This window comes from Mobula hypostoma, chromosome 8, assembly GCF_963921235.1.
Source record: "Mobula hypostoma chromosome 8, sMobHyp1.1, whole genome shotgun sequence".
Taxonomy (NCBI): domain Eukaryota; kingdom Metazoa; phylum Chordata; class Chondrichthyes; order Myliobatiformes; family Myliobatidae; genus Mobula; species Mobula hypostoma.
Window position 1 is genome coordinate 15,924,055 of NC_086104.1, and position 25,597 is coordinate 15,949,651.

General features: G+C 39.3%; 1 protein-coding gene across 2 annotated transcripts in view; it reads left to right on the forward strand.

Moving 5' to 3' along the window:
- akt3a (v-akt murine thymoma viral oncogene homolog 3a) overlaps positions 1 to 25,597 on the forward strand; it is a 502,171-nt gene that overhangs the window by 415,977 nt on the left and 60,597 nt on the right. The window contains exons 8-10 of one of the 2 annotated variants that reach the window (XM_063055500.1): positions 1,302 to 1,370; positions 22,656 to 22,778; positions 25,006 to 25,134. In XM_063055500.1, coding sequence (XP_062911570.1) covers positions 1,302 to 1,370; positions 22,656 to 22,778; positions 25,006 to 25,134 — 321 coding nt within the window. The remainder of the gene's footprint in view (positions 1 to 1,301; positions 1,371 to 22,655; positions 22,779 to 25,005; positions 25,135 to 25,597) is intronic. The other variant, XM_063055501.1, reaches the window with a different exon arrangement.

The window sequence follows — 25,597 nt, forward strand, 5'->3', positions numbered from 1 at the left end:
GAAAAATCTACTAAATACTGACTTGAAGGGTGTGAATACTTATGCAATCAATTATTTTGTGTTTTTTATTTGTAACTAATATTGATCACTGTGGAGACCTGTCTTCACTTTGACATGAAAGAGTCTTTTTTTCTGTTGATCAGTATTTTTTAAAGAAGCCAAATTAAATCCAGGGTGGTTCATTGTTGTAAAGCAGTAGAGCATGAAAACTTCCAAGGGAGGTGAATATTTTTTATAGGCTGTACATTTAGATGGGCACATGAACTGGGAGGGAAAGGAGGGATATAGATAGTGTGTACGGGATTTGTTTAATTTGGTATTATGTTTAGTACAGGCATTGTGGGCTGAAGGCCCTGAACTTGTGCTGCACTATTCTACGTTCTCTTATTTGTACCAGCAGCCAATTGTAATTCATAATGAAGACGTAATAAAAAGGATTACAATGAAGACATAAATAAAATATACTTAAATTTTTCCAGCATTATTCATTGGAGCCACTTAGTTTTGCTTATTAATGTAAAATAAAGCCTTAATTTGTATTTATGACTGGATCAGATTTCACTCCTTTCAAAAAGGTCATTAAAATAAAAGGTTCAAATTTAATGTAATGTTATTATTAAGTACATATCACACCCCAGTTACCATGAATTAATTGTCATCAAAAGTGGCACTTCAGCTCTGTGCACATTATGTTTCCTGATTTTAAAGATGTATATTTTTCATACTTTTTTAATACTGGTGGTGCAGTGAGATCAGTGCCGGGCTCGAGAACAGAAGTTCCCGAGTTTGAACCAGTGACAGACCGCTCCCGAGTGTGCTCTCCATCTGTGTCGGGTTGATGTCGAGCTCAGAATTCAACCTTGTTTAAAAAAAACACTGCCACCTCCAGTTTAAATTCCCATGCGCAATATTGTGGAGGATCAAATACCCAATACCCCCAAATTATAATTTTATATTTTTTTGGAAAATTTGTAAATTTTGAAATGCAAAAGTCTAGTAAGAGAAGGCTGCAGTTAGATACTCTGTACAAATGAAATCTCACTGGAGTAAATAAAAGTTAGTCTAATAAAAATGTGCCATAAATCTTGTTCCTATGTTTTGGTTGATTAAAAACACCTGGTGTCTTTAATGTTTCATACTATTACTGGAACTGCTTCGAAATGATGCTTACTTAGCCATTTGTTATTAAAACTATTAATAAGAAGTGAAAGCAGTAAAATACTGGCTAACTCACTGCTGTATTAATAAAAGTTAAGTAATACACAAAGTTCTCTCTACATGTATGGTTATTTTTATTGCAGTCTTTGAAGTATTCTTTCCAAACGAAAGACCGTTTATGTTTTGTCATGGAGTATGTGAATGGTGGTGAGGTAAGTTTTTTTTTGAAGAGAGAGCTGTGGTGAACAATCTGGTATTTTGTATTTATTCTGATGTCATTAACTATTTCATTTCTATTTTTTCTAAGAAAATTTTTTTTCATTTGAGCATGTATCAATTTATAATGGAGTAAATCGATTAATTAGTAACATTGAGATTAAAGAGAAAATTATCTTTGTACTTATCAATTTGGTAAAACTTTAATTTTGATATAAAGATATCAATATGGTTATAAAGAACATCATTGAGTTACGAATGTCTGTTAAGTTTTTAAATTGTTCGAAATCAACACAGTGAATGGTTATGTGTAGAAATGCAGCTTCAGGCTCATGTGGCCACAGGAATTCCCAGTATTGTAGGATCCACTATATTATATTTTAAATAGGGCACTGTCTGCATGATTATATACTACAGATGTTGAACTTTGCTTTTCTGTGTCATAGTTTGAAATCTATTCAGTTCCCATGTTGTAAGCAATATTTATTTGTGGTAGTCGAACATTTCTTATTTTGTTATACTTTGGAATTAGTTCTGTTTCTTACCTACCAAAAAATGTAATTTACCTCATTTTTCTAACTGTACAATCGAAAAGCTGGTTTATCCAAGCTTTATGTATAAAAATAATAAAAGTGGGATGAGCTCTGAAAATGGGTCAGCATAAGGAATTATGATATGATTTCAATCACAGGAGCGTGGTCGAGGCAAGGGCAAGTCTGGCAACTTAATGTTTATCTACAGCCTTCTTCAATGCTGTCAGTGAATCTGCTTCCACCGCTTCTTCTGACTTTGCATTTCAGTTACTCAACACTGAGAAAGCAGTCCCCCTCAGATGCCCACTAAATCAATGTTCTCCTGTTTTATTTTTCTTTCCTATGGGGAAAAGTTTTGTGCAGGGAACCCCATGTGTTATCCCTCATAATTTTATATACATCAATCGTGTTCAATCTTAGCCTCTGCTGTAGGGAGAGAAGACCTGAAATGAAACAACCTGATAAATCTCATCTGCATATTCTCCTGTGCTGTCACATTTTTATAGTGTGATGACCAGAAATGTTCACAGAACTGCAATTGTGGTCTTGACGAATGAAGATTTGTAGATTGTTTTATTATTGTTACATAGACTGAGATACAGAAAAAAAAACTTGTCTTGCGTACCATCCATACGAATCACTGTCATGACAACAGTGCATCGAGACAGTACAAGATAAAACAATAACCAAGAGTGCAGAATAGAGCTTTTGAGAACACAAAGTGCAGTGCAGGTAGACAATAAGGTTGTAAGGTCAAAACGAGGTAAATTGAGAGTCCATCTTGTATTAGAAAATCATTCAATACGAGAAGGATAGAAGCTTGGTTTTATGTGCTTGGTAGAACTTCTGTTCCTTAGTATTCCCTGGGACTCTACCAGACATGTCTTGGCCTTATAAGTACTCCCAAAATGCCTTACTTCACATTTATCTGGATTAAACTCCACCTGTCATTAGCTTGTTTGTTTCATTTGTCCATATTATCCTGTGGGCTAAGACTATCCTTCATACCGTCAACAACTCCACCAATCTCCATGTCATTTGCAAACTTTCTAACCATGCTTCCAACATCCACATCCAAATCATTTACCGCAAAGATCTTAGAACTGGTCCCTGTGAAACACGTCTAGTCACAGGCTTTCAATCACAGAAACAACGTTATATCATTGCCCTCTGTCTCCCAACAATAATTTTGGATCTGATATAACTACTCGCCCTGTATCCAATCAGGCCTAATGTTTTGGACCATTCTCCTATGTAAGCCCTTGTTAAAGACCTTACTGAAATCCTTGTAACCATACAGACTACACTTCTCAGCAATAAATCATTTTATATCTTTTCAAAAAAAAGTCAGTCAGATTCATCAGATGGAATCTGCCTTTGACAAAGTCATGCTGGCTATTACTGACTTGTCTCTACATTTTCAAGTGATTATTTATCCTATTCCTTAACATTTTTCCTTGTATTGATGCTAGGTTCACAGCTCAATATTTGCCAAGTTTTTTACTCCCTGCCTTCTTGAAAAACTGGAACCACACTTGCCTTTCAGTTAGCTAGAATAGAGAAGTGAGGTGGTGGGGAGCTCTCACTCGTGCTTAGAGAAAATATCGTGGCAGTACTTAGTATATCCTAGCAGCATTTAAATGAGACTTTAACCATAAGAATAAGGAGCAGAATTAGATCATGCAACGATTGATCTTTGGGATCTGGAAAGAGCAATGGGATTGCATTCTAATCGTTGAATAATTAGCCAAATTAGAGGAATAGATATTTCAGTATCAGAATCAGGTTTATTATCACCGGCATGTGTCGTGAAGTTTGTTAACTTAGCAGCAGCAGTTCAATGCAATACGTAATATAGAAGAAAAAAATAATAATGAATAAGTAAATCAATTGCAGTGTACGTATATTGAATAGATTAAAAATTGTGCAAAGAACAGAAATAATATATATAAAAAGTGGGGTAGTGTTCAAGGGTTCAATGTCCATTTAGGAATCGGATGGTAGAGGGGAAGAAGCTGTTCTTGAATTGCTGAGTGTATGCCTTCAGGTTTCTGTACCTCCTACCTGATGATAACAGTGAGAAAAAGACATGCCCTGGGTGCTGGAGGTATTAATAATGGACGCTGCCGTTCTGAGACACTGCTCTTTGAAGGTGTCCTGGGTACTTTGCAGGCTAGTACCTAAGATGGAGCTGACTAAATTTACAATCCTCTGCAACTTCCTTCAGTCCTGTGTAGTAGCCCCACCATACCAGACACAAAGCATAATAGGATTAGGGTAGTAAGGAGTTTAACTTTCCCAGTATTAACTAGGATTGCAAGGGGTTTAGATGGGGCAGAATTTAAGTGCACCTAAGAGATTTACTTTGAGGCAATATGTTATAGTCCATTTAGAGATGGGAATATTCTCAACCTTATCATAGGAAAAGAAATTGGACTGGTAGAGGAACTGTTGTTGTAAATACACTTTGGGAACAGTGATCACAATTTGACAATTTTAAAGGTAGATGTGAGAAGGATAAGGCTGGTCCTCAGTTAGAAGTCTTAAACTGAGGGAAAGCAAATTTCAATAGTGTGAGAGGTCCTAGCAACAGTGAATTGGGAGCAGATACTTGGAGATGAAAACAACATCAAACAAGTCTGTGAGAGTTGAGAGCCAGCATGTTCTGGTAAAGAAAGGAAATGTTGGAAAGATAAAGGATCAGGGGAAGTAACAGAAGCATAGGACTGGTGTAGGCAATGGGAATCAAGTGAATCTGTGAAGGAAGATGGGCTGTAATTTAGAAAATAAATTAGGAGGGCAAAAAGGGGCATTGAAATATTCTTGACATTGTAAGATTAAGGCAAATCCCAAAATATTTAAAGTATGCTGGGGCCAAGAGGGTATATCCATAGAAAAAGTGGTTCCCTTCAGGACAAAATGGGTAAACTATGTGTGGAGCCAGCGATGTGGGTGAAGTTTTAACTGAGTGCAACTCATTTGTATTCAATAGGGAGAAAGAGATGGAACATAGTGAGGTTAGCGATGTGTATGTTGACGTCTGGAGAATGTTGGTCTTATGAGGGTGGTGTTAAATAGTTTGGAATGTCCAAGGGTGAATGGATTCAGGGGCTGGATTAAGTTTATCCAGTATGCTATGGGAAACTGGGGAACGAATGGAGATTTTTGGATCTTTGCTGGCACAGGTGAGCTACCAGAAGGGGAGGGGGCTAGTTAATGTTGATTATTAAGGACAGCTGTAAAGTACAGGCCAGTGAGCTTTGCATAAGTGGTAAAGAAATTATTGGAGAAAATCTGAGGGATAGAATTTATGAACATTTGGAAGGATGGGCTGATCAGGAATTGTCAGCATAGCTTTATGGGGAGGGGTTATTTTCTTTGACTTTTTTTTTAGGAGTTAAGTAAAGTTGTTGAAAGCATGGTGATAGACTTTGTGTGGACATCAGCAAAGGATTTGACCAGGTCCATATGGTAGGCTGGTTCAGAACCCATTGGATCCAAGGTGAGCTAACCAACTGGATTCAAAACTGGCTTGGTAAGAAAGGATGATTTACTGATATGAGTTTGTGTATAAAAATACAGTACTTGTTGTTTGTAATAATTATTGTCTTGGATGTGAATGTAGAAGGGATATTTATTTAAGTTTTCTAATGATATGAAAATTTGTGCTACCCTAAATCTCATGGAAGGTTGTAGCAGCAGATGTAGATTAGATGGAGAATTGGGTGGAACCTTGGCCAAAGGAATTTAATCCTGAAGAACAAGGAGATGCATTTTGAGAAATTAAATATGGGCAAGACATATGCGGTAAATGATAGAGCCCTAAAGGATGTTAATGAGCTTGGAGTTCAATTTGAGAATTTTCTGAAAGTAGCATTATAGGTTTGATGGGTAAGAAGGCACATACTGTTGGCCTTAATAAGTTGAGGCTTTATTTCTTCAGACAAAGGATGGTGAATTGATTGAATCTATTGCCACAGATGACTGACTGTGGCAAATCATAGTGTCTATTTAAGGCAGAGATTGATAGGGTCTTGATTATTGAGGGAATCATGGGTTATGAAGAGAAGATGGAAGGAAGAATGGGGTTTGTAAAGAAAGCCATGATTGAATGGAGAAGCACTTTGATAGGCTAAATGACTTCCTATGTCTTATGGTTTAAGGCATGGAATATAAAATTTGGAATGTTATGTTGCAACATTCCAAAATGTTGGTTAGGCTATACCTGAAGAATGGATTGTGCCAGAGAGAATGCAGAGGTTGTTTTGGCATTGGTTTATTATTGTCACATGTACCAAGATACAGTGTAAAGCTTGTTTTGCATACTGTTCATACGTATCAAATGATTACACAGGTAAAATAGTACCAATAAAGAATAAAGTGTCAGAACTACCAAGTAAGCGAAGTACAGGCAAGTTCATAATGTGATAGATTGTGAGGTCAGGAGTTCATTTTATTGTATAAGATGTCTATTCAAGAACCTGATAGCAGCGTGATAGAAGCCATTTTAAAATCTGGTAGTACATGCTTTCAGGCTTTTGTATGTTTTGCCCAATGAGAGAGAGAAGAGTGAATATCTTTAGTGGCTGAAGTCTTTAATTATGCTGGCTGCTCTACTGAGGCAGCGAGAAGATGTAAAGGCAGTCCTGATGAAAGGTCCCAGCCCAAAACATCAACTGTTTATTACTCTCCATTGATGCTGCCTGACTTAGATAAATCCTTCAGCATTTTATGTACATTGCTCAAGATTTCCAGTATCTTTTGTCCATAAAGGGGAGGCTGGTTTCTGTGATGTGCTGTGCTGTGTCCATAAATCTCTGCACTTTGTCTTGGGTTCATTGCTTAGTTTGGAGGACCTTGATTATAGGGAGAGATTAAGTTTGTTTTCCCTGGAGCAAAGGAGCCTGGTGATAGGGCAGGAATATCAAAAACAAGAGAGCAAACTGTAGGCTTAGAGTGCGAGATAACAGTTGCAAAGGGGACCTGAGAGAGAAGCTTTTTTAAATATAGTGGTTGATATCAGAAATTTGCTACCTGAAAAGCTTACGGGATTTGATGCAGTTTACATTTAAGAGGCATTTTAAATAGAAAATTGAATGGACAAAGCATGAAATGATACAGACAAAATGAGAGCAAAGAATTTTGCATTTTTATAGTAGTTTCTAGTATGACTAGGCTACAGACTGTCACGTCTGTCTTTCCTTCCTCTGATCGATCATTTATATAATACTTAGAATATATTGTACAGAAACAGTGTATTCAGACCAACCACTCCATGCTGGCCTAATATTTCCCTGGAGCTTCTGTCCATTCTTTCTCGTTTATGTCTGTCAGTGTAATCCTCTATTCTGTTCTCTCTTATGCTTGTCCAGCCTTTTCATAGATACATGTGTATACTGTTTGTTTTAATTACTCCCTTTGGGAGCAAGGTTTACATTCTTGCCACTCTTTAGATAAAGAAATTTCTTCAAAATTCCCCTCTGGATTTTACCTTGATGGCCTCTGCTTATACTCTTACCCACAAGTGGAAGCATTCTCTGCATCCGCTCTGTCAAAAAAACCCTGCATAATTTTAAAGATCTCAATTAGATCAATCTTCAGCCATAAGGAAAAGAATAACTAATCTATAGATCCTTCCTTGATGTTTACAGTGTCTATAAAAAGTATTCACCCCTTTAGAAGTTTTCATGTTTTATTGTTTTATGACATTGAATCTTGGTGGATTTAACTTGACTTTTTTTTACACTGATTAACAGAAAAATACTCTTCCATGTCATAGTGAATACAGATCTTCACAAATTAATCTAAATTAATTACAAATATAAAGCACAAAATAATTGATGGTATAAATATTCACCACTTTTATTATGACACACCAAATCATCACTGCTACAGGCAGTTTGTTTTAAAAGTTACATAATTAGTTAAATGGAGATCACCGCATGCAGTCAAGGTGTTTCAATTCATTGTTGTAAAAATACACATGTATCTGGAAGGTCCTACTGCTGGTGAGTCAGTATCCTGGCAAAAACTGTACCATGAAGACAAAAGAACACTCCAAGCAACTCCGCGAAAAGGTTATTGAAAAGCACAAGTCAGGAAATGGATACAGGAAAATTTCCAGGAGTACAGTTAAGTCAATTATCAAGTAATGGAAAGAATATTGCAAGCTGTAAATCTGCCTAGAGCAGGCCGTCCTCAAAAACTGAGTGACAGAGGGACTAGTGAGGGAGGTCACCAAGAGACCTATGATAACTCTGGAGGAGTTGCAAGCTTCAGTGGCTGAGATGGGAGAGACTGCGCATACAACAACTGTTGCCTGAGTGCTTCACCAGTTGCAGCTTTATAGGAGAGCGGCAAAGAGAAAACCACTTTTTTTTCTAAAAACTCACCCTGAAATCTCAGCTAGATTTTACAAGAAGGCATGTCAGTTGGAAGAAGCTTCACTGGTCTGATGAAACCAAAATTGAGCTTTTGGCCATTAGACTGAATTCTATGTTTTGCATAAGCCAGACTCCGCATGTCGTCAAAAACACACCATCCCTATTGTGAAACGGGGTGGTTACATCATGCTGTGGAGATGTTTCATTGCAGCAGGCCCTGGAAGGCTTGAGAAGGTAGAGGGTAAAATGAATACAGCAAAATACAGTCAAATCTTGGAGGAAAACCTGATGCAGTCTGCAAGAGAACTGTGTCTTGGGAGAAGAGTTGATTTCCAGCATGACAATGATCCAATTTATAAAGCCAAAGCTACACAGGAATGGCTTCAAAACAATAATGTTACTGTCCTGGAGTGGCCAAGTCAGGTTCCAGATCTCAATCCAATTGAAAATTTGTGGCTGGACTTGTAAAGGGCTGTTCACTTATGATTCCCATGCAATCTGACAGAGCCTGAGCAGTTTTGTACAGAAGAATGGGGAAAAATTGTGGTGTCCAAATGTGCAAAGCTGATAGTGGCCTACCACACAAACTCAAGGCTGTAATTGCTGCCAAAGATGAATCTACTAAATACTGACTTGGAGGAGGTGAATACTTATGCAATCAATTATTGTGTTTTATATTTGTCATTAATTTAGCTCACTTTGTCGAGATCTGTTTTCACTTCGACAAAAAAGTATTTTTCTGTTGATCAGTGTCAAAAATAAGCCAAATTAAATCCACTATGATTCAGTTCGGTGAGGAGGGGGAGGGTGAATGCTTTTTATAGGCATTGTATATACCAAAACACTACTTGTGTCATTTGTGTATATCTTTTCTGCAGTGTTTTTCAGTACCTCTACACCTTCTCTTAATATGGTGAAAAGATCTGTGTGTAGTACATTGTAGTGCATTGTGTACTCTGAACCAAGGTTAGTTCTCCATTCAGTTCTATAGCTCTCATGATGAAAATAGTGCCGAATCTTTCTTTTTGTCTTAAAAGGACTTGCATTATTTAACACACTTAAATTCTGATATCAGTTTAAACATAGAAACATAGAAAACGTACAGCACAATACAGGCCGTTAGGCCCACAAAGCTGTGCCGAACATGTCCCTACCTTAGAACTACCTAGGCTTTACCAATAGCCTTCTATTTTTCTAAGCTCCATGTAGCCATCCAGGAGTCTTTTAAAAGACCCTATCGTTTCCACTTCCACTGCTGCCGCTGGCAGCCCATTCCATGGACTCACCACTCTCTGCGTAAAAAAAACTTACCCCTGACATCTCCTCTGTACTTACTTCCAAGCAACTTAAAACTATGCCCTCTCTTGCTAGCCATTTCAGCCCTGGGGAAAAGCCTGTGACTATCCACACGATCAATTGTTTCTGAGACTCATGGTTCATAATGGTAGAGGTTCATAATCCTAGCAAAATGTACTACTTTGCATTTAACATCAAACTGAATTTGTGAATTATTTAACAGTTCTAAATGTTTATTAATATTCTGCAATAATTTTTTTGCAATTATCCTTACTGTTGACTCTTCTCATCACTTTCTTACTCACCAAAGCTAGAAATTGTTTTGATTTGAGAGTATAAATAGATAATATAAATTGCATCAGCAACCTGATCCTTGTGAAATGTCACTGTATGCCACCTTCTGCTGTGGATGTAGCTATCGTTCATCTCTCTTTCTTCAACCTAGCCAGCAGTTCATTTTTCTATCTGTTCCCCAAATGTTCTTGAACCTTTGTTTATTTGGAGGTACCTCCACAAAGGCCTTCTGGGGGGGGGCACACTAGATGACTTACAGATACTGAATTATTATTTTCTATTCTCTATTTTTTTGTACAAGTAAATCAATAAGCTTGGTCAAGGAGGATTTTTTCTTTGGAGATTCATGCTGGCTATTTAATATTACACTTATCATTTTCTCATTTAAAAAGGATTCTGTTATTTGTCCTACCCCTAATGTGAAGCTGATGTCTATAATTCCTAAACATTTCCTTCCAGCTTCTTAAATATAGGTGTTAGGGAAGCTTTCTGCTAGCCCTCTGGTACTACATTTTTTTCTAATGGATTATTATATTTGCACGGATTGAGATCACAGAAACAATTGCTTACGGAATTTAAACACCAGATTTAAAAAGGTTGGTGGAGTTTGCTTGATGGTGAAAGAAGAGCAGGCTCTGATGTTATGAAGACAAATATCTCTTAGAAATGCTGAAAGGTGAAGGGAGGAGAAATTGTGGTGGATCTGGGTGCAGCTAACTGAAATGACAAACTGTGATCCATTGAATTCAGTGGTGGGAGATAGGCAAGTACCAGAAAACTCTATCATTGTTTTGCTCACAGGAGAGAGGCTGAGAACAGAGGCATGGAAAATAGATGACAACAATGTGCACTATCACAGTGGGGAGGGCTGGTTTTGGGGCAAAGGATAGCATTTCAGAGCACTTAATGGAAAGTCTTACTGCTGGAGAAAATATGACTGACTCAAGGATTCAGCTGAAAATGTATTCCTAATAGTGGAAAAAAAAGATTGCTGGAAACAATTAGCAGGTAAATCAGCATCTGTCTTGGGAATAACTTACCATTTTAGGTGTAGACTAAGAGGGGAAAAATTAGATGGCCAGAGAATAATGAAAATTCATGTTACTTTCAGTGTTCTAAAAGCTTCAGATTTCACATATATATTATATAACTTGGCTTATCTTCTTCATTCTGGTCTTGGTAGGTAGTGTGCTAAAAATTTTATTTCTGAATGCTGCAGCCCTGTTGTTAACAAGAGTTAGAGACATAGAGTTATGCAACAAGGAAGCAGGCTCCTTGGCCCATCTCATTCATGAAAACTAAGATGCTAACTTGATTTGGTCTTGTCACATGACTGGCAACAATGAATATCAATTGAGTCAGGTTTTATAAAAACAAACAAACATATATTAAACTCTGCTCAAAATTAAAATAGCGAAATGTATTTAAACGACTGACTAAACCGGAAGTTAAATGCGATATGGCAACTCTGGAACACTTCTTAAAAGGGTAAATGCGAAAACAGTTCTTAAAGTGGTAGATTGGAACACAGTTCTTAGAATGGTAAATTCAAAAGTCCAAGAGATTTATACAGTCAATTAGGAGAGACTTTCCTGAAGTAATGAATTCCTCGAAGGCGTCACGTTACTGCTGATCCCAGCCGGAACCTGCCTTGTCCGCAGGATTCACAACGACAGAAATAAAACGGTTTAAAGGAACTGACCTTTTCCTCTAGAGAATAGACACTGCACTATCCTTCCTACTTTAGCAGGAGATATCTCAGTTGCAGGTCACTTTTTCTTGAATGAAGATTCAATAAAGGTCAATCCTCTCCAAAACCGCCAAACGATATCAGCTTTACTCAACTCGGCAAATTCCTGTACTTTGGTAAGGTCTTCACTCTCCAATACTATTTACAATAGAAAGTAGAACTCCACTTTAAAACAAAACTGCATCATAAGCCGAATACGCAGCAAAACGGAGTATCTAACACAAAACTAAAAACTAACTGCATCACCGGGGTCTCACTTGCCCACTTCTAAGACCATAAATATAGGAGCAGAATTATGCCATTTGGCCTATTGCATCTGCTGTGGCATTTCATCATGGCTTTTCCATTTCCCTCTCAGTCCCAGTCTCCTGCCTTCTCCCCGTAAACCTTCATGCTCAGACTAATCATGAATCTATCAACCTCTGCTTTAAATTTACCCAGTGACTTGGCCTGCACTATTACTTGTGACAATGAGTCCTGATGAAAGGTGTTTGCCTGAAACACTGTTTATTCCCCTTCACTAAAATGGTCTGGCCTGTATTCCTCAAAAACATCTATATTTGTAACCATATTTACCTGTTGACACTATTTTCAGAGAACTGTAGACCTGTATTCCCAGATCACTCTGTTCTACTGTTGATCTGCCTCTCTACCAGAGGCCTTTAGGTTTAGACCCAGGGAATAACTGTCAAACACAGTTTACTTAAAAGTACATACTGTTTATTAGCAAGCTTGCATGCTCAGTTGCCAACACAGAGTCTCTGCTCACTGAGCTTGAGAAAATCTGCAGCTAAGTGAGCCTAGAATACTGTGTGGAGCCGCTGTTATACATTGTTATCACATACAGATAAGGGTAGACCGAGAAGCTTCTCATGGAACAAACACTTCTTTGTTCATACATTATTCTCACAGAACAACTTGTCAAGCTGCCAGTATGTCTGTTAGGTTCTAGCCCTTTTAATTTTGCATATAATTCCTCATTCCCTCCTTTTGTTTATTCCATGACAACTAGAATTATCAATGTCAGGGCTGTTGTACATCTTAATTCTTATATTCGTGTAAGAAGGGTGGATAGTAACCCTTGGGATAGGCTGAAGGGCTTTCTGTGCCATCATAGTCTCCATCCTCATCATTTGCATCTCGGTCTCTCTGAGGTCCCCTTTCTTCTAGGGGGACTCTACTCCTGTGATGATGATAGCATAATGTAGCTGTATACCGCTCCATCCTGTGAAGATGTCACTGAAGGGTCTCAGTCATCCTTTTGAGCTATGTAGGTTGGCCCTGATTTTCCCGATTTTATTTATTTTTCCTTTTGAATGTGAACAGAAAGAGAGGTAATGTTCATTTGGGATGTAGGTGCGGCACTCTTGTCCTATAACGGCACATGCACTGTTGAGGGCCATTCGGTTCTGTAAAACAGTCTGTCATAGTGCCATCATTTCAGTGGTGATGGCCCTCACCTGATCCTGGATGCCATCCATGGCTTTAACAGTACTATTGGTCATCTCCTCCAAAACTGCAACCAGTTGATGATTTCCTTTGAATTGTGGGCTGTCCCGTAGAAGGAGAAAGTTGTCATCCAGAAGCGCTGTGGTTGAGAGATTCCTCGCTTTTGCTGTAGAAGGGAAGGGTGCTGGTACAAGGTTATTAGAATTCACATGTGGGGTACAAGGTAAGTCAGGAAGCAGCATCCCATCCAATTTCTGCTCTCTTGTTGGGTGTCCCATCAGTTAGCTGTCTCTCCTGGGAGCCACAAGTAGGCCCTTTCCCTGCAAACCCATTGAGTTCCTTTTGGGGGTGTGGTGGTTGGGCTGTTAGAAAATGGCACAGGTGCTATTGCCCAGAAAGTAAGTCCCCTTACCTTTGAGATTACAGTAGCAGGTAGTATTTGCTGGTTGGTCAGATCTGACAATGGTGGAGGGCCATGGTGTCTGACCTGTCCATTGGATGGCTTTTTCCAGGGGTGATGAATGTACCAACCATCAAAGCAGTGGCACCCACAGTCTCCACTGGCATCACTGGTGCAATTTTGGGCCTCACTCGTCTGAGTGTCATTCGAAAAGGCCCACACTGACCGTTGTTCACTGCTGTTCAGCAGAATGGCTATTAGGGGAACCCCTATCTTCCCATGGGGAGGAATTGCTACACACATCCAGCAGGCAGGTGAGTTAGTTTTCCCAGCATAACTATAGCAAAGCAACAGGAGGCTGTTTGGCTTAGTTACTACAATACAAGCGCTTAAGATTACAAGTATAGACAGTAATAGCTTAGTCATGTTTGCACATGTTTGACGTGTCCTAGATATGTCCATTTCGGAAGTCTTTGTAGTTTGACTGTCATAGTCATAGTCATACTTTATTGATCCCGGGGGAAATTGGTTTTCGTTACAGTTGCACCATAAATAATTAAATAGTAATAAAACCATAAATAATTAAATCGTAATATGTAAATTATGCCAGGAAATAAGTCCCGGACTAGCCTATTGGCTTAGGGTGTCTGACCCTCCAAGGGAGGAGTTGTAAAGTTTGATGGCCACAGGCAGGAATGACTTCCTATGATGCTCTGTGTTGCATCTCGGTGGAATGAGTCTCTGGCTGAATGTACTCCTGTGCCCAACCAGTACATTATGTAGTGGATGGGAGACATTGTCTGAGATGTCATGCAACTTGGACAGTATCCTTTTTTCAAACACCACCGTCAGAGAGTCCAGTTCCATCCCCACAACATCACTGGCCTTACGAATGAGTTTTCACCGAATTGGTCAGTAACAGTTGGTAGGGTCCTTTGCAGTGAGGCTCAAGCTTCTTTCTAAGATGGTTCTTTACGAGAATAAAATCTCCTGGACGAACTTGATGTTCACTTTCCAGTTCCTCTCCTTCTTGGTGGGCCTCCTTCACTTGTGAATGAAAGACCTGGAGAGATTTGGTTAGTGCCAGGATGTACCCTATAATTTCAGTCGACCTTTGATTCAGGACCATCTCAGATAATTTTGGGGTCGGCAAGGCAGCCTTCCGGGGGTTCTTAGCGGTCTGCCATATACTATTTTGGCTCCCGACAGACCATGTTTAGTCTGATAATGAGTTCTCATTAGTGAATTTGTTTTCCAGCATCCCATTAGCCCTTTCAATCAGGCCAGCGGCCTTTGGTCTTTGGGGGCAATAGAATGTCTGTTTAATCCCCAGATTCTGGCATAGTTGGGTATTAATCTCGCCCACGAAATGAGGGCCGTTGTCAGATACAACTTGCTACAGTACCTTGAATCTGGGAATGATTTATTTCAACAAAATACGCACCATAGTATCGGCTTTGTTTGTATCTGTGGTAGGATATGCTTCAATCCATCTACTAAAAACATCAAGAATTACAAGACAATACTTATAACAATGCACTCAAGGTAATTCAATAAAATCGAGTTGTAGTTGGCAGAAAGGGTATCTTGCCAACGGGGTATATCCCTTTGCGCATGGGGTGCCTTTCCTGGATTATGTTCTTGGCATATCAGACATCGTCTAGCAACATTCTCTGCTACTTTCTCCAGGTCCAGGCTCCACCGTGATTCCAAACATTGCCTTGCCATTTCCTCCTTACCAAGGTGAGTATTGGTATGTACAAAATCTACAGTATAGCCCAGTATAGTTTCAGGTACGCAGACCTGATGGGCAGAAGTAAGCCAGAGGTCCTCGGTTGGTGAATAAGAACATCCAGCCAATTCCCAGGTGGCTTTCTATTTTTCAGAGGTGTCCCTCTGTGAAACATGCACATCCTCAATTGCAGGCATACCCTTTGATTCAGAAACGGGGGATTCAGTTTTTCCCTGGAGATTCATCATTTGGGGAACAATCAGTGCTCCAGTAAGGGCAGCTTGTTTTGCAGCTGAGTCAGTTCTGTTGTTTCCACGGTCAGTCTCAGTCGTACCTTTAGTGTGTGCAGAGCATTTAACAATGGCCAATTGTGAAGGAAGGTAGATGACGGACAAAAGGTTGTTGATGTAAATTTCATTAGTTATGGGCATACCAGAGGAGGTGATATAGTTGACTGAAATCATGAGCAACTCCAAAGGCATATCTGGAGTCTGTAAAAATATTGGCTGATTTCCCAGTGGCTAGGATGCATGCTCTAGTGAGTGCAGAGTTCAGCTTACTGTGCCGAGTGAAAAGAAAGAAAGGAAGCAGACTCCACAATTTCTTTGTTGGAAACAACAGCATAGCCTGCATGGCGCTGGCCTTGGTTGTCTATAAAGGAGCTCCCATCTACATAGAAGACTATATCCCAGTTAGCGAGGTGGATGTCAGTCATGCCAGGTCGAACTTCTGTCAATTAATGATTTATTGTTGCACAATCATGGGGTGGTGAATCTAGACACTCAGGTGGATATTCTAAAAAGGTGGCTGGGTTCACAGTTGAACGGGATAAAATGGAGAAGGGGGTTCTGTAGGAGAAGGACCTCATATTTAGTGCGGCGGGCCTGCATAAGGCCTTGAGTTTGGTGGATGTTCATCAGGGCAACTACGTCATGAGAGGTGAGGTATGTCCACTACCTGGTGCAAGGTAATGTTAGTTGTGGCTAGAACCATATTGTATAATGCAGGAAGAATTTGAGTACAGAGAGGTAAGCCAGAAGCTACCAGATCAAGTTTCTTGGAAAAGTAGGCAACAGGTCATTGTCAATCCCCATGGCTCTGGGAAAGAACAGCAGTGGCACACCCATCCTTGATTGTCACATAGCATGCAAAATGGTAATCACAGAGAGGCCGTCGCAAGGAGGGATGAGATATTAGGGCTTGCTTAAGGGAAGCAAAATCCTGTTGGTCTTGCTCTGAGAGTTGAAAGGGAGTCTCGCATTTGGGTGAGGAATAAGGGGTGAAGGATTTGGTGAGCAGGGCAACATGCAGCAGAAATTGACAAGGTCCTGCAATTTAGGCATCTGTCGGTGTAGTGGGAGATGAGTTTTTAACAGTGGGGGTTATGCATTCTGAGGTGAGGGATCTGTCAGAAGCAGAGATAACCATACCTAGGAACTTCACTGGAGTCTGAGTGATGTGGACTTTGGAGGGAGGAACAATGTAGCCACAGTGATGTAGGAAATTCAGAAGGGCTTCCGACATGCTTTTGCACTTGAGCTGGCTATCAGAAGGTAATCAACATACTGGACTACCGTCAAGCCCTCTGGAGACGTGAAAGTGGTCAGTTGAGACATCAGATACTGAGAGAAAATTGTGGCAGAGTGAATGAAGCCCTGGGGCAGGCGAGTCCATGTATGTTGCTGGTCTTTGTAGGTAAAGGCAGAGAGATATTGGTGTGCATCGGCTATTGAGATGGAGAAAAAAGCGTTTTGCAAATCTACAAGGGAAAAGACTGAGGCGTCAGATAGGACGCAACTCAGTATGGTCACTGGGTCGGGCACTACAGCATGCATGGGTGCACCACATCACTAATGGCTCTGAGGTCTTGGACTAGGCGATATTCTGAATGTCCAGGCTTCAGCAATGGGATAATGGGAGTATTGCAGGGCAAGTTGCATGGGATTAGGATCCCCTGTAGTAAGAAAGAATGGATCACGGGCTCAGTACCAGACTCGACCTCGGGTTTGAGTGGATATTGTGAAATATCGGGTAACTTTACCCCTTCCCTTATGGCAATATGGACAGGGTCAATGTTAACCCTTCCCATCTCAGTTTTACTAGAGGCCCATAGTTCGGGTTCCTTGACTACCTATGCCAGTCAAGGTATATGGTTCGAGGCAGTAGTAAATGATTCCTTCGGGGGAAACCTTGGATGGTAAAGCACTGAGGTGTAGCCTGGTCCACAAGGATGTGGGCTGGAAAACCTAGATTCTTTGGTTTGTGATCGGCTGCAACAATAAGGGTGATACGTTGGAAAATATGGTGGGACTGTTTCCACAAGGTGGGATCTATTGCTATCAAAAGAGCAATTCCTGCGGCCTCCTTAATCTCTTCCATCACTAACAGAGGAAGTCTGCTGCAATATAGAGGAGTAGAAGGATTCTAACTCTGAATTATTACCGGAAGAATCGTAGGCCAAAGTAACATGAGAGTCTCAAGGAGCAGGAGATGGGATTACCTGGGGATCTAGGTCGAGCGCCCACCATTGTGCGATGGCAAAATTATGACACTGTCGCATTGTAACTGGGCCAGAGACCGATATACCCTCGTTAGTGCATGTGATCTGCAAACCCAGACCACACAGTACATCCCTTGCCATTATATTCACCCCAATATTGCCACAGACAGCGAACTCAACTTCCTTTGGGGATGCTAGGTTATAGGAAGTGGGAAGGGGCTTGGTAAGTGTGTAACTAATTATGGAACCTCCAAATCCTTGGAGGGAGACAGTCTTGTCAGAAAGGGGTAGACAGAGTTGACTGACAACTGACTGTTGTAAGGAAGAGCAAGTTGCTCCAGTGTCGACCATAAACTGAAAAGGATGGCCGCTGACAGTGAGAGTGAAGAGGGGTTCATCATCTGGATTGGTGGTGAGGATGAGCATCTCAAGGGCAGTCTGTCATGCAAAAGGGTTATGAGTGGAAAAAGAGGCTTGCTGAGACCCAGACCGAGATGTGTCTCTCTGGCCCCACTGGCCATCAGGGCAATCCCACTGCCAGTGTGCCCTTCGGTCACAATTGTAGCATTCATCCCGAGAGACGGAGTGAGGACAGAGAAGTGGTGCGAATGGGTCATTAGGAGGTTGTAAGTAAGGATCTCATGGGGGTCTCCGACTTCTTCCTGGCAGAATGCATGAAGTGGGTCTCCTTTGTTGCATGTACTCCATCTTAATTCTGGTTGGGGCAGGATTTTCAGAACTATCCCAAAAGGCCTTCACAGCTCGATTAAGTTGCACTTGAGTGAAATCTGACCATTTCAATCATTCGCTGTTTGGTTTGCCCAGTCGCGATTAACTGGTCTTAATTACCATGTCTGAGCCAAGTGGTGAATTGTGTCTGATCATTAGGAGTAAGGGCGGCCATAGCCAGAGGGAACAAATCTCAGGAGTTAGCGGAATAAATAGTCAGGACAGTTCTTAAGTAACTACTGTTCCCTTAGGGGTCAACCTTTTTGTCAGGGGCAGCATTCAGTATACCACAAAGTTCGGAAGGGGTCCAAGGCTTATGTATTTGCATAGTAGGTGCTTGTCCCGCCCCTCCGGTTTGTGGGTTAGGAACGGTCCTCATGGGCAATTGATACTGAGTCTGTATTGGTTCCAGTAAAACCAATGGCTCTTGTTCAGGGGTGCAGTCCGGGGGAGGTCCAGTCTGGCTGCACGTGCGGGGGTATTGGGCTTCCCAGCTGTTCTGGAGGAACTACATCGGTCAGTGGTGATGCATGACTGTTGAATTGGCGACTGAGGCACCAGGGCGAGAACCATATGGGGATGGGGAATCTGACCATGGTAAAACAGGCACCAACACAGCTGTAGATAGTACAGTGGGATTATTAGGTTATCTTACCGATTCCCAATCATCAGTATCATTTGGAGAATCGGTCGGTATGTCTGGATAGAAGTGGGGTAACCCAGAATTATTTTTATTTTCCGTTTCCCTTTTCCTTTTATTTGTTCTTCTAAGGCTAGTATGTTTTGTCTTTGATACAATTTCTTTCTCTGTTTCCTTTGTCTGTTTCTGTCCCTTATCCCATTCTTCACAAATCGCTCTCAACTCTTGCCAACTCCTAGGATTGCCTCTTTTATCACGTACGTCTATCCCTCTTCGCTTAGCGTTATCGGTCCAACAGTTTAATTTATGTCAGTCTTCTTTTATTTCTGCCTCTTGTCGCCATAGCCAATCAGGCAATCATACTCTTTCCCTGCCTTCCCTTTCCATATGCCCTGCTCTGCCTGCCATATTAAATTTAAATCAGATGTATCTCCTGCAGGCCAATTGTCTTTTCCCAAATGTTTAGACAATTGGAACGACATTTGTTTCAGTTTCTTTTTATTGTCTGGATATTTGTCTATTATTTTCTGTAACGGACTACTCTTCCCCCCACCCCTTTGTCTAAGTATTCTGGGGGACTCGAACCACCCGTCTTGACTTACTATTCCAGGGGACTTGAACCTCCCGTCTTGAATTTACTATTCCCTTTGGGTCCCGTCAGTGGATTTTCCCCACCAAACGAAGGAACAAACAGAGTCAACAGAGAGCAGAGAGGACCAAGGTTAAAGCTTTCCTTGTGGGCCTGTTGGTCTCTGATTCACCCCAACGGTCCATCCATCCACTGATTCAATTTTGGCGAGGTGTCTACCACATATTGGGACCCGGCTCGCAGCGCCAAGATGTCGATCTGCCTCTCTACCAGAGGCCTTTAGGTTCAGACCCAGGGAATAACTCTCAAACACATACTGTTTATTAGCAAGCTTGCATGTTCAGTTGGCAACATAGAGCCTCTGCTCACCGAGCTTGAAAAAGTCTGCAGCCAAGTGAGCCCAGAATACTGTGTGGAGCCACTGTTATACATTGTTATCACATACAGATAAGGGTAAACTGAGAAGCTTCTCATGGAACAAACACTTATTTGTTCGTATATTATTGTCACAGAATGACTTGTCAAGCTGTCAATAAGTCAGTTAGGTTCTTGCACTTTTAGTTCTGCATATAATTCCTCACTACCACTCTCCTCAGTGCCATTTTGTTCACTGTGCAAGTCCTACCCTGGTTTGTTCTCCCAAAGTGCAACACTTTACACTTGTCCGCATTAAATTTTATGATAAGGAACTTGAGGACATGTCTTAACTCAATAGCAGGTAATATTTGAAATGTGTATTTGAAATGGGTGCCATTTTAATTCTACTCCCCATTTCCATTCTGACATGCCAATCCATGACTTTCCCTCTGATTGCGATAAGGCCACTCTCAGGTTGGAGAAGCCATACCACCTATTCTGTCTGAGTAGCCTCCAACCTGATAGCATGAACATCGATTTCTTTAACTCCCTATAATTTCTCACTCTCTTCTTTCTCTAATTTTCCATTCCACATTCTGGCTCGCCTCTTACCCCTTCTTTTCTCACCCATCCATCACCTCTGTCTGGTGCCCCTTCTCCATCCCTGTCTTCCATGGCCCACTGTCCTCTCTTATCAGATTTCTTTTTCTTCAGCCCTTTACCTTTTTCACTTATTGCCTCTCAGCTTCTCACTTCAATCCCCCACCCATTCAGCTTCACCCCTCATCCGGCTTCATGTATCACCCACCTGCTTGTGTCCACTTTCTTATTCTGGCTTCTTCCTCCTTCCTTTCTAGTCCTGATGAAGTGTCCCGGCCTGAAATGTTGGCTGTTTATTCCTCTCTATCGGCAATTAAATGCTAACTCAACCTGTAAATCCCCACGCTGCCTGAACAAATAAAAGAAATGAGCACTTGCAATGATGTACAAAAGTGAAAGAAATACTATGTAACTGCCAAACCACATAACTGAAGGACTGAAATTATTTGTATATTGGAATGACTTAGTTTTGCCTTAGTGTTAGAGAATGCATTCAGGATGCAACATGAGATAATCAAAGAGAGTATTATAGCACCACGACTGTTGGAAATGGACATTGCAAGCATTAACTGTTGGTGAGTTATAACTAATGCCATCATTACCTTTGCCATTAAGTACCTGTTCCCTGTGCACCTTAAGGTCTCTTTTCAAAAAGCAATGTTTAATAGACCAACCGTGACCATGCTAATATTGTAGACAGCCACTAATCACAAACATATTATACATATATTAATATGCTTTAAGTAAAGAGTAATCAACATGTGAGCTGGACTACAAGATAGAACAGAGAAAATCAAAACTTTAGATTTGTGCCTTTTTGGATGATTGAGCAAAAATGCTAAGTTGTCTGCCCTTAATGATTTGTCTACATTTAACATAAATACTATTTAAGTAATTGAATGGAGTAAAACAAAATAGCCAGATTGGTAAAGAGCAGCTTACTAATAAAATATTGAAAGAACATAGTCAAATATGTATGCCAATCAATTATAACTGTAAGTACTTTACAATTAACATTGAAGTAGTCTGAGTAGAGTTGTTTTTTTTCCATATATTCCCATGCAAACAAAGTTAAAAGCAATATTTGTGGATAAATTCTAAAGTTTATGTCATATATATTTGAATTTAGCTGGAAGTTTCAAATGTCAACGTTATAATATCCTAACTAAAGCAATGGAGTTTTGATATAGCTATATAAATTTAGCATGTCAAAAATCAACAATTCTGCTTTTTCTCCACTTGACAACCAAGTGCTCTAGTCATTTACCATCACCTCTGTATATTGGCTTTTTTCTTAAATAAAGTGGTGCACTTAAAATAATGTGTGATTCTTCCTTTTAGTTAAGAGAAATGGTATGAAGTAGTAAAATATATTTTAAAAGTAATATATTTGTATTGATTTTCTTCAACTATACAGAAAATCACATAATGCAGCATTTCTCCTTTGTAAATAAATGTTCAAAAAATCTTGTTAATAAATCTCAAGAAAAAATAGATTGACTCAGTAGACTGTTTAGTCCCAATATATGAAATTTGGTAGTTACAGCAGTAGGTTATTTAAAATGACTAATCCCTGTTTGACACATTCAGGTCTTTCTTATGCAAATTTTAATGGCAGGTCAATTAATACGGGACTGTTTGAAGGTAACAGTGGTAATTTGTATGAATGCCTGTGACAGCGTGAACATACAGGTATTTGACAATGCAGCTCAACATCTGACAATATGAAAAGGATAATTAGATCGCACTGCTGTACTTTTTTTCAGGAGTAAGTAGGAGGTTAAATAGGCAGTGCACAGAATGTCTAGAACAAGATTGGTATATTGATTAAAAAGCTGATTTAGCAGCTCACATTTCCCCTTGGAAACTTTGAAAGATAAGCCAGCTGCTGTCTAGGAGCCATCAGTATCTACCAAGGGTACTCTATCTATCATCACAATATGGTGATGAGAGGTGTTTTATGTTTGTGTTAATTTTCCCCACTAAATCAGTAATTATTACAATACTGTCCCCGCTGTTTACCTTGCAGCTGTTTTTCCATTTGTCGAGAGAAAGAGTGTTCTCAGAGGACCGCACACGCTTCTATGGCGCAGAAATTGTCTCAGCTCTAGATTATTTGCATTCTGAGAAGATTGTGTACAGAGATCTCAAGGTAACAATGTAATCAGAATTTCTTCATTTTTCTCTTTTTTAAACACTAGGAGTACACTTGAAATTATTCATAACTACTTGCAATAACTGATCCTGCTATTCATACCATAGATTTTAGTAATGGGCTTACCTAGAAATTGTCAGATCTCTAAATGCATTTAAACCTTCCCCTCCCCCCACATATTAGTATTTAATTATTCTAAGTTCAATTTGTTTCCTATAATTGACCTTTTAACTATGATAGAAGATGGCAGCTGGCTTCTATTGTTGAGAAAACATTTTTTCATAAATAACAGCAATTGAACATAGATGATCAATAACTATTGTTACCTCTTGTTTTAACCTCTGAAGTAGTTTTGTTGATGTTTTAATGCCTCAGACCATATTTTAACTGACAGCTAAACGTACTAAACATTCGATATTGTGTTATATCTTCATATTCTAACCCATACATTCAACCCATACATACATTCATATACAATTGTGTAATGTATTTAATAATTGCTGCAGTTCAATTAAAACTACTTGAATGTATGTGGTGCTTTTTACAAATATATATACACACACACACACACACACACACACAGAAAGAGAGAGAGAACTTGTCCTAACCTAAAAATAATTGCTACACAATTGTAGGATTGATCAGAAATTTGGTTATCAGTGTTTTAAACATTTTATCATTTCTTAATGCATGCATTACTAAATGACAATAAAAGAGGACTGCGTGTCCTCATAATCTAAATCTAATCTAAGTTGGTTACTGTAGGACCAAGTAACTGAAGAGGTGGTGAGTTTTGGTAAAGGAGGTGAAGCAGAAGGATATAGGGTACAAAGAGGTACAATGGAAGCCAGTAAATTAGGTCCTTTAAGATAACTATTAGGAAGAAGAAGGATTCTAAATAATCTATAAACACAGAATTGTTACAGGAAAGAATGCTTCAATATAAAGACTAACTGAAACATAGAATTTATGGTAAATAAAGTAATAATGAAGACCTAGAAAAGTGATAGGGTCTTAGGCAAGGAAGAGGCACTTTCATTGTTTTTAGATTGTTCTGATGATGGAGAAATAAGTTAAATAGCCACTTAACTCCAAATCTTTATGGCTCTTGTGCTGCTACTATTGGCTGCAATCGAAGCTTGGCTAATTCATTTAATCCTGTTGAAATGAGAATTGGTGTCCTTTAGGAAAAAACACATTTTGGTATACAGAAAGTGGAATGGAGATTTAACAAGCTTGAGATAAAATTTTGCAAGTAATCTAAAGGCAGTGCTACAAGAAATGAGTATTTTGTATTTCTTTTATCATTTTAGAAGATGCAGTATTTAGTGCTAGCTGATTTATTTTCTGGTAGCATGGTATGAATTAATTTTAATGACTGTCAGAAGGAAAATCTGACATTATATATGCCATTATTACAATTTGTAAAATGTATTGAAAAATTTAGGCGTCTTAAGTACCTTATGACTCTAGTCTAAACTTGTTACATAAATTGTGGCATGGTTTATTTTCTATAAGCATTTTGCTCAAAAAATATTCTTTCTCATTGTGAGGATAGTAGGTTAACGTGATAACCCTGTTGTGAGCTGGCATAGAGATGAAGGAAGTTGCTATTTGGCCCTGTGTTATAACTTATGGTAGGCAGACCAGTGTGAAAACTAATCGGATTAAATATTCTTTCCTATTTCTTAAAATGTAATTTCTGTTATTTGTCAGAAGGGGAGGGTAATGACACTGCTACAGTTAGCTTTTCGTTGCTGTTTCGTTTTATTGAAAGTAACTCGAGATATTTTTTGTTTTCCTATTGGCATTGGAATTCTCATGATCTTTTTCTGTGTTATCCTATCAGTGATATAATCCAAAGTGCCCAAGAGTCATATAATATCAGTAGGTCAAATAGGAGCTGTGCAAGCTGTGCCCCTTTCGTATTTTTTGTTTTTGTTTTGTATTTTACCACTCTGGGTACTTTAAGCCAAATTATTTGCTCTTTCAAATGTAATTTCACTGCTCTGTTCAGAATGGAAATATAGGAAATGTGATTCAGTAAAGAAAGTGATTTAAAAAAAAAATCAAGATTCTCTGTATCTTTTATTCTGCTTAAAAGAACAGATATCTTAAACAAAATCACCTCATCATGGACCACCTCTTTGATTCATTGTAATAGGCCTGGTAATAGTTGCTACTTTTGTGTAACAGCGAACAAATTGATTTTTTTTGTTGTTAGTTGGAAAATTTGATGCTAGACAAGGATGGGCACATCAAAATCACAGATTTTGGACTGTGTAAAGAAGGAATTACAGATGCTGCTACCATGAAAACATTTTGTGGTACTCCAGAGTACTTGGCTCCAGAGGTAGGATCATTATAATTTTCCAACTGATTTATTCACTAATGCATTTCATTTTTATGTTAAAATACTGAAGGACTTTTGTTCATAATAATACATTTTAAAAATATAGCAACTTAATGCACAAGACTAGTTTGATCTTTCATTTGTGAAACATGATGTGGAGAAGTCTCGTTTCATTTCCTTAACTTGCATTTTCTTGAAGACAATTATATAAAACGTGGTAAGATACACATTGTTGTAATTTTTAATCGCTTTTTCTAATTCAGTTTTCAATTCTCTAAGCTGAATAGAGAACAATTGAAAACAAATTGTTCCATTAATTGTGAAAGAATGTCACAAGAAATCTGCTGGGCAGACTTAGCTGGTTGAGCAGCACCTGTGTTGAAAAGGAACTGTCAAAGTTTCAGGTTAAAATCTTTCATCAGGACTGGATGTGGAGAGGGAAATTAACCAGTGTGAGGAAAGG